This window comes from Sycon ciliatum, chromosome 3 (assembly GCF_964019385.1).
Source record: "Sycon ciliatum chromosome 3, ocSycCili1.1, whole genome shotgun sequence".
Classification (NCBI taxonomy): domain Eukaryota; kingdom Metazoa; phylum Porifera; class Calcarea; order Leucosolenida; family Sycettidae; genus Sycon; species Sycon ciliatum.
This window is the reverse complement of record NC_088645.1, coordinates 35,576,902-35,586,901: the sequence shown is the minus strand read 5'-3', so window position 1 is coordinate 35,586,901 and position 10,000 is coordinate 35,576,902. Positions and strand designations below refer to the sequence as shown.

The window sequence follows — 10,000 nt, the reverse complement described above, 5'->3', positions numbered from 1 at the left end:
GGACTTTACAGTGATGAGTCTATCCTGTATGCTGCAAAAGACGCAGGAAATGTGACTGGTGTCTGTACACTCAGTGACTGGACGCCAACACCCCAGTCTTCTCCTGCAGGATCTGTTTGACATTGACATTATGCAGTAGGTCGGCATTGACCTGGTTTGGCAGCTATCGTAATAGTATCTGCCTGGTTGGATGTAGCAGGTTGGTGTTTGCTCGTCGTCCAGTCCGGAATTTTCTTGTAACTCACGGTGGAGTACGCGCAGGGTTCGTGATCATCCCTGTTCACTTCAATATTATCAAACACAACGTTCCCTTTGTCACTCATCTTATCCTGAGTACTGAATTTGCTGACAATATTGCACCACACTTGTCACAACCTACCGCCACTGCTGGCGGTGGCGACAGGTTCGTCAATGGTGGTGACCAGGCTGACTGACTAGCTTCGAGACAGCGTCCTCGTTGTCAACCCCGCGGCAGCCTAAAGGTTGATTTTATCGATCCAGCCTCAGCGCCATGTTGACGATGCCCTAGTGACTGTGTGTCATGGATTGCCTTGCCATCAGCGGTCATTGCCGTCCACCTTGGTGCAGCCCTCAACAACTGGCTCAGCCCATGGGAGTCTCAAGTGGACAAAGTTGTTGCCAAAGTAGCTCAGAAGATTGGTGCATCGTGGTGTAGGTGAGCACATAACTAGGACTTCCCAGCGCCTATTTGTCCAGGCTGCGATACCATGTGACATGCTGTACTGCACATTCTTTTCAGCACTGCAAGGCCGGCAGCTGGACCGACTGCAGGGGCCGCGCACATGCAGGCCGCCTGTTGCCAGTGCAGCAATCTGGAACGTTCCTTCTGAGATCCGTGGAATAATGCCTGTTCTTTGCTTCAAAGCAAGTTGCTTACCTTTCTGTTGTGCTCCCAGTGTCCTTACAACAATAACCTACAGCAATGTTTTATTTTATTTTCCATTCCCCAACCAATGAATACTACGATGTCGATTCTATTTCTGAATACTTTAGTGTGTGCCCGCGCACGCACGTGTGTGTGTGTGTATACCTCACTCGCCACTCGAAGTTCTGTTCCCCATCACTGGAACACTGCCTGTTCTTTCAGGACCTGCCATCATCTGCGGATGGGCATTCAATGATTGTATTGTGTGTGTGTTTCATTCAGAATCAGATCCGCTATCGTTGCTATCAGAGAAAATCTGTGGGTTCACATCCAGTGCATTTGTAGATTTGCGTGGTTTTCTCGCCACGGGCGCATACATGGGACATTGTGTGTGTGTGCGTCTGTGTGTATGGGGATATTGTCTGTATCGGCTTTTGGTACTAATGTTCAGGTCTGTGCTTGCATGTGTGAACATGAAATTGCTCGGTTCTGTGCATGCTATTGCTATGTTGTATATTATTGTATGTATGTGTGCATTTCCACGAACAGTGTAGATGAGCGTGGAGAGTGCATTCATCCCTCATCAACCACTTCCCCTTGGGCTTACGAGAGTTTTTTCTGCGTACCTCTCATTTTTGTTTGTTTCTGTCTGATACTGTATTGATGCAGATACCTGTAACTCGATGTGTTCCTCTATCTGCAGTCGCCTTTAACCTTCGGTCAAGTTAACGTTTATTGTGCTCTATTTATCGTGCGAATCAAAATAATCAATAATAACACAAGTCGTGCTAGAGTGATGACATGTGCATGTAGTAGGGTTGATGCGATGGGACGTTATAATTAGGTGGAACAGAACACACATTGGGCAGATTGATTGGGCATCATTGATTGTGCTCAGTCTAAACAGTAAACATAATAATTATCTCCAGTGACAGACTGTAGCGGCTAGCCTCCAATAGGTAGCTGGCACTAGTCGCTACTGCTTGTTTGACAGGTGCCGCCAGAACCCCTGTTGTGTCGTGCTATAGATGCACATGCCCTATTCTGGGGCATACTGAGGTACTTTGATTTTGTTGACTGCATGTAGACAGCATCCAATAGTAGTACTCGTAGACCTTGGCTCTTTGTAGGTCAACCACCATCGCATGGATCGATCGGTGACTATGCACTTGGAGGTTGGAATAGCCCGCGCTGAACAGATCTTGCCATGGCCCAGGGAGTGAACTCGCTTACTCGACTATCCCGGTTTTAGTTAACCAGCATGAGTGGTGCAATTTGTCCATACCATGTTGCGAGCTCACAGTTGTTTGGGCAGGTTTTGAGCTGCACCACGAAACAAAGCGAAATAACGGCGTGACTGTAGAGCAAGGAAGCGGCGAGACGGCACTTCCAGGACGAGACAGGCAGTAGAGATGTGTTCACAGCACGAGCAACCTCTCAAACCCTGCCGGTACTCCACAGTTACAAGAAAATGTCGGACTGGACGACGCGCCAATGCAAACCTGCTACATCCACCCAGGCATATAGCTGCCAAACCAGGCCAATGCGAACCCACTGCATACCGGTATGTCAATGTCAAACAGATCCTGCAGGAGAAGACTGGGGTGTTGGCGTCCAGTCACTGAGTGTACAGACACCAGTCACACTTCCTGCGTCTTTTGCAGCATACAGGATAGACTCATCACTGTAAAGTCCACTACTTCGTGATTTTTATTTGTAGAATACATGACAGGCGTATTCAGTGTGCCTCGCAGGACTGCGAAATGCTGCAGAAGACCAGGTTCGACCTTTCTGGACCGCCATTCACCGACGGTGGGCTACACGATGCTGGAGGGACTAGATTCCAGTGAAAACCCAAGATTCCTTTGCTCCTGGACGCTCCGACGTGTTGTGATATCTGCCAGGTGCGCAGCAACTAGTATTTTCATCGCTATAGCGAGGACGACGCCGATCGGCAACCTCTCGCTCACTGTGACAGCCATCACCAGCCTCTCAAAACCATCACTTGGCATCCCCCAGAGGTATAGGAGAAAGCCAAAACAGCTCTCAACAAACAAAAGCTAAGGACGATGGAAAGAGAGCATGTCAAAAAGAAGACGAACAGTATGAAGTTCAAAATAATTAATTTTAAAATGGTTTTGAACACTCGTACCACCAACTACTATACTAGTATACCACTTTCAATAAATCGTGACGCCATTTTGTTTTAACACGCATACGGTCCATTATTTGGGCCCGGCGGCCCGGCGCCCGAGCTTTCACAACATCACGTGCTGCCTTGACGTCACATATTTTGCGTTTATTGCACGTGCACGTGCACAGTACATGCGATATCGCTGCGCAGTCAGTGCGCACACAGATCTGTAGATCAATAGAGCGCATGCAGAGTACAGTACAGATGGTGCAGCGCATGATTGAGCACTCGGAAATCCTGACTCGGCTGTTCTATTCATTTCGCTCATTTTTACCCATACCAGAGTTCAGACTTCACCTAGTACCTTCACCTTTTGTTCTTCGTGGTCGCTTGTCCTGGCTGGACTGTGCTATCAGTCGTCTCGTCGGCACATTTATCAGCCTGATTCTTTTGCCTGGTATGCAGTAGTAGACGAAGACGGGACCTTCATTGACGAGACCTACCTCGATTTGTCACATTTCGTCCCTCTGTGTTCATGACAACTACTTCATTGAATGACCTGAACGTAAGCTAGTTACTTGGTGCCAGTTTGTTGTTGCTGGTAGCCGCGTGAAAATCTGCGAGAAAGCTCTTGGGTTACGCGCAGCGTTTTCGAGCCCGCACGGTTTGCCGGATAGATGGCTGTGAGTCAGTTGTCTACGGAGGTAGTGGACACGTGGAAAGTTGGTGACGATCCTGAAGAGAAATGTGCTGAACGTCCGGTTAATCCGAATAGAATTCCTGTAATACGGACTAGGCCGAGTAGTGCAGCATCACACTGCTACTACTGCTGCATCAGTACTGGACTTGTGTGGCCTTGTACCCGGGCTTGAGTGGAAATAAGTTATAATTTTATAATTTCGTTCAGTGTCAGTCGGTGGCGAGCTAGCTGCCGTTGATCAATACAAGAATTGCCGGCCTGAGTGTACGTCAGTAAAAGGAGCGTGAGCATATTCCGTACTTGGACGTCGCAGGCAGAACTGACTTCACCATGACAACCACGGAGTCCCAGAGTGCCGAGAATCACCGTGGCAACGGCAGCTCAGAAGCGGACGGTGGGGCGAGTAAGGACGCGGACAAGTTCCCCATCCTGGCGACTGCACCGGCGTACTTGAGTATCTTCTCGTTTTTCTTCAGCCTGCTGATGGTGATGCCATTCCTGCCGTTCATGACCAAGGACTTTGTGGATCGACCGAGAAATGAGTTAGGGTACGTATTGTGCAAAGTCTGCAGCCACCTCTATCATGCAGTATTCTGTTCTCGAGGTTCGTGGTTTCTCGTAAAAAGAACAAAACACAACAAACAAACAACAACAACAACAACAACAAACCAATGTACTGTCGTGGACATGGAAATCCAGTCGGAGGTCAAGCGGCCCCCAGTGCGCTGGCCATGCAGCCGTGAGTTCGCATGCGATCAACACGCGCACCGTGCATGCACCGTTCTGTACGCACTGACGGCGCATTCGACCGGATTTCCATGTCCACGGCAGTACTACTGGCAGCGTCCAAAGCTTTGCAGTTCGTACGAGGAATAAAAAGACTGAGACTCGGGGGGGGGGGGCATCGCAAGCTTGATTTTGTCCAAATTGCGGCCCAACCTGATCCTATTCCAACGTGTGGGGTTTAGAACCGACCGTCTACACCGATTGCAGCATGGGAATTCTGTACTGGGTTTGTGAAGCCTGGCCTTTGACGTTGTGGGCCCAGCATTTCATGGAAAGATTTGCAGGGAGTGGGGGAGCACCACCTTGGTCCCTCGTCTCCTCCTCTCGCCTTACCATGTGCACTCGTACCTTGGTTATCCGGACGCCGAAGTTACGAGCACTTCGGTCTACCGGGCACCCTTTCAGGGCCTTTGGGCGCGTTTCAGTGGAAATATTGCCACCCTCTTGTCACTTTTTGTGGAAATGATGACGTCATGCCGTATCTATGGCATTTCTCCATCGAAATGTGTGTGATCTGGATTTACAGACATTTCGAAGTTACGGGCAGTGCCCGGTCCCCGGACCGCCCAGATAAAGGTATGAGTGCACTAGTATTGAACAAAGAAAGCAACAACTGCATAACCCACAGCCCCACCCACAGCATCTCACCTTCTCGTAAACTTATCTCTTATTACTGCAAATGGTGCCATCGTGAGAATAAAGAATTCAACAAAGAAAGCAATATCTTCCGGTACACATGCATCCCACTCGGCTGTTAGGGCAGCATACATGTTGGGCATACCACAAGGAGTGAGCTTTTGATCTTTCCAGGGGACGTATGCATGCCGTTGCCAAACAAGATACCATGTCTTACATCACAACAGCTGAAGTGGTGCGCAGTCCCCAATGGCCAGTGTCCGGTTTCAGAATGTCAAAGTTTATCGTTCTGTGTGTGTGTGTGTGTGTGTGTGTGTGTGAGCGTGTGTGTGTGTGTGTGTGTGTGTGTGTGTGTGTGTGTGTGTGTGTGTGTGTGTGTGTGCGCGTACATGTGTGTCTGTGTGTGTGTGTGTGTGTGTGTGTGTGTGTGTGTGTGTGTGTGTGTGTGTGTGTGTGTGGCTCTCTCTCTCTCTCTCTCTCTCTCTCTCTCTCTCTCTCTCTCTCTCTCTCTCTCTCTCCGTCTCTCTCTTCGCAGGTACTACGCTGGGTTTCTAGCCAGTGCCTTCTCAGTGGGTGACTTGATAGGCAGTACGGTGTGGGGCACGTTGGCAGATCGCTATGGCCGTCGACCCATCATGATCATGTCGCCGATCGCCTCCTCCGTCTTCGTCATCTTGTTCGGCCTGAGCCGGTCGTTTGCGTGGGCGGTGATTGCGCGCCTCTGCTGGGGCGCGGTGGCCAGTACAATGGCCGTCACCAAGACCCTGCTCGGCGAGCTGTCCACCGAGAGCACGCGGGCGCGCATGTTCGCGCTGATCGGCTTCTCGAACGGCGTGGCCGGCCTGCTAGGTCCCGGCCTCAGCGGCTTGCTCTACAAGCCGTCGGCCAAGTACGCTAGCATGGACACAGAGTTCTGGCGCTCACACCCGTACCTGCTGCCCTGCCTCATCGTGGTCCTCGTCAACCTGGTCAGCTTCGTCATGTCGCTGCTCTTCCTCAAGGAGACGCTGCCGTCGGTGGAGAAACACGCGCCGCACTCGCCCGCGCCCAGCAGTGCCGACGACGCCATAGGTGATGATGATGATGTCATAGGTGACGGTGATGATGTCATCAATGACTCATCATTCGCAGCAGCCGCCGCGGCCACACTGGGTGACTGTGGTGCTGGTGAAGCCACTGGCAGCGGCGAGCAGGTGCAGTTGAGAGCGGTGGCGTCGTCACCACGGAAACATAATGGCCGGCCGCATCGAGACAAAACCGAATCGCCTCTGGTGGTGACGATGGCTGCATCATCTAAAAGTGCGAGAGATGGCCCAACATCATCGACAACAACATCCGTGCAAACCAAGATTATCACCGGGCAGGACCACGCGGGGAAACGAGAACGTCGGAACAGGCAAAGGAGCATTGCCGCTCGCATCCAACATCGCATTGGCCACGGCCGTCGCAGCTACCGTAATCTCCCCGAGCCAGGGAATGACGACTTTGGTACTGATGATGCTGCGGCTGCTGTTGACGATGGTGATGATGGTGTCGCTGTCTTGCTCGAAGACTCGTCATCCGCTCCTCGGGGTAGCGGCAACGGTGGCAAAGGCGGGTGCTGCCGGGGACTGCGCATGTACGCGCGCATCCTGCGCTTGCTGCGTGTGCGCACCATCCGCCTAGCCGTCTCCTCATACGTCATCCTGGCACTGACGGGCATGATGGTGTCGGAGACGCTGCCGCTGCTGCTCGTCAACAATTACTCCCACGGCGGCCTGTGCTTCAACACGTCCGAGATCGGCGTCTTCAACTCGGCCATCGCCGTCTTCCAGCTCGGCTCGCAGATGTTCCTCTACCCTCGCCTGGCCAAGCGCTTCGGCTATCGGCGACTGCACCAAGGCGCCATCGCCGTGTTTGCCCTCGGCTGCTTCCTCACGCCCTGGCTGTCGAGCATCGTCGGCTCGCAGGACCCGCTGCCGCGACAACCCGCTGCCGCGGCGCTCGCCAATCAGACATCGCCGAACCCCACGACGGCCGGGGGAGCGTACGACAACTACAAGGAGTCGAAATATTACAACCTCAGCGGTGGCGCGCCCGAGCATTGCTACACGGCACGGACCCGCGTCTGGAGCTCGCTGAACACGACGGTGTCGTCACCGTCCACTGCACTGCCCGTGCATGGTCGCGCCATGGACAATTCATCCGCAGAGCTGCTGTGGAACTACACGACAGTCACCCTAGACCAGTGCGGACGCGTATCGCAGGATCAGATCGAGCTCATTCCGCTCGACCAGCGCGTCAGTGAGTTCCGGTACCTGGCGTGCCTCGACTGGTGGGTTTGGCCGACGGTGCTGCTGATGCGACTGCCCGTCTTCCTCTCCATGATCATGGCGTTCACGTGCACAAACGTGTTCATCAACAACTCGTGCGACGCATCGGTGAGTTCTCGTGTGCAGCCTCCGTGTGTGTGTTTGTGTGTGTGTGTGTGTGTGTGTGTGTTTTGCGCGTGCGTTTTTTGCGCGTGCGTGTTTGTACACGTGCAAAGTTGCGAATGTCCCTGTGTGAGTGCATCATGCCTGTCTCCCGGACGGTGCACTGTGTAATTTTTATCAGCCGACTTCCCCTACACTGGGCCACAGCGCTAGATTTCGGGCGTTACCGTAATGTCGCGTATAAAAGCAGGTGCTTACGGCCGTGTAAGCCGGGGTTCAAACCATGCTTCTACTCAAAACATGCTTCTACGTCAACCTCATCAGTGCACACTGTGCAGTGCATACCGCCACGTATGAGCTGTGCAAGTACGTGCTCGTGTCTTTGCACAGAGCGGCTTCTATTCAAATTGTGCTTCTGTGTCACGGCGCGCTTCGAAAAATCTGCTTCTATTCGAGTCATGCTTTTATACGCAACACTACGGTAGTGTCGCGTATAAAAGCAGGACTCGAATAGAAGCAGATTTTTCTATATGAATGCAAGCCTTGCCTGATACGTAACATGTTTTCACGGTGACAGCGCGAACAAGGCGTCCGGTTCATGGTTGTAGCCAGGAGCACTGTTTCCCATACACTCTTCGCCTTGTTCACGCTGTCACCGTGAAAAGATTTCGGGAGCTGTAGTGCACAGGGCGCCGGCACAGGCGCCAGTGACGCTATCTCATGTTGGTTTCACAGCTGGGCTGCCTGTTGTACAGGATGATCGGGCGTCGTAGAACACTTCGCCGAAGAACACTTTAATAGGCTGGGAAATGGCACAAGTTGAAGAACAATCAAGGCTAGCAATGAATAAAGCTATATGCGCACTCATATCACAACCATAGCAACGAATTCAGTGCTGTAATTTCAGAAATTTTTGGTGCTCAATATTTTCGGTAAGAGGGCAAAAGGCCAGGTTAGGTGAACAGAAATTTTCGGTACAGAGAAGCAGTTCCCTATTGGATTATGTGTGTTAGTGTTTGTTCGGTGTATTGAAATTTTAGGTATGAAAAAGACGCACCTAAAGTACCGAAAATCTAAGTACACTGAAACTTTGCGAAATTACAGTATTCCAGAACGTTTTCTTGTCACAATTATCTCTATGCGACGTATTCGTAGATAAACCAGGCACCTACATTTAGATTTTGCCTAAAATGTGCTAGAGTGTGAGAGCGGTTTTTTCCAGCCGTGCTGCTACCCACAGTCAACTGGGAACTTGTGGCCAGGCACAAGGGGTACATGGATGCAGCTAATGGGGTCGTTCTCGGCACTTGTGCCAGTGGTTGTGAGACTCATCCACTCACCCCCACCGTTAGGCGCTGCATCTGCCGCTAGGGTTTACCGGGTGTTAGCGGCCGTCATGAGTTCCCTTCGGGAACGGACACGATAATTTACTTTATATTTTATTTTTATTTTTTTAGTGTTAACTGTATATGAAGGGTAGGCTGGTCACCTAATTCTACATTACACCTGAAACCTGGCAGGTCCCTGATATCGAAATGTTAGAACACCTAAAACTACATGTTCTACCAAGCAACAACCACCCAGCTTGGGAGGCTCAATTTGATCAAGGATAAGAAGTGAAAGGGAAGCTTGGCGAGGACGAATTGTAACAAACCGAATGCCGATATCCTGCAGTACTGCGAAACGATCGTCGTGTGATCCTACATGTATACATGTTATAGTAGTTAGTTTGTCCATCATACTTCATGGTCATTTAACCAAGTGCAGTACTGCAGGATATCGGCATTCGGTTCATTACAATTCATCCTCGCGAAGCTTCACTTTCACTTCTTATCCTTGATAAAATTGAACCTCCCACGTTGGGTGGTTGTTGCTTTGCGTCGTAGAGTTGTGGTTAATTGTCTTACCGTCCCGTTATCGTACCAAGCCAGCATTCCACTGGGCTTTGGAATGTAGCTTGTGTTCGGTTTGATGGCGCTTGCCTCCCCTCTTTGGAATTATCACCAGAGAGGTTTTGCAGAGCGAATGTTTGCGCGAATTTTCGTTTGACGTCACAAGAAGCGAAACTTCATGCGAACGTTCGCAGTTTTGAACGCGGAAGTTGCAGGAAACGCGAAACAAACGTTCGCAGTAATTTTCGCTCATCGCGGACCGGTGGTGCACGGTGAGCCACCCTCAATCCTCATTTTATGCTTGATCTCTACTCTTGGCTTGGTTCGTGGGTGCTAGCTTTCCCATAGATTTGGCGTGTTGCTTTATCTCCGGAACCATCTCCAATCTCCTGCCTGCACGTCTTCTCACTGCTCAGAGTTGGTTCCATCAATGATGATGCATTTTTTTAAATTTCAGGTGTTGATGCGCCAGATTACGGCACAAGCCAACCCGTTTGTCTGTGGGTCTCCAGCCATGGTCAACTTAGTCAAAGAGCTCACGTCTCAGGTAGT

At 51.1% G+C, this 10,000-nt stretch overlaps 1 protein-coding gene across 1 annotated transcript in view; it reads left to right on the top strand.

The window, feature by feature from the left end:
- Nucleotides 1-3,388: 3,388 nt before the first annotated feature.
- LOC135812068 (uncharacterized) overlaps nt 3,389-10,000 on the top strand; it is a 9,844-nt gene continuing 3,232 nt past the window's right edge. Inside the window, exons 1-2 of the mRNA XM_065325397.1 lie at nt 3,389-4,268; nt 5,678-7,562. Of these exons, the coding sequence (XP_065181469.1) occupies nt 4,051-4,268; nt 5,678-7,562 (2,103 nt within the window). The 5' untranslated portion in view covers nt 3,389-4,050. The remainder of the gene's footprint in view (nt 4,269-5,677; nt 7,563-10,000) is intronic.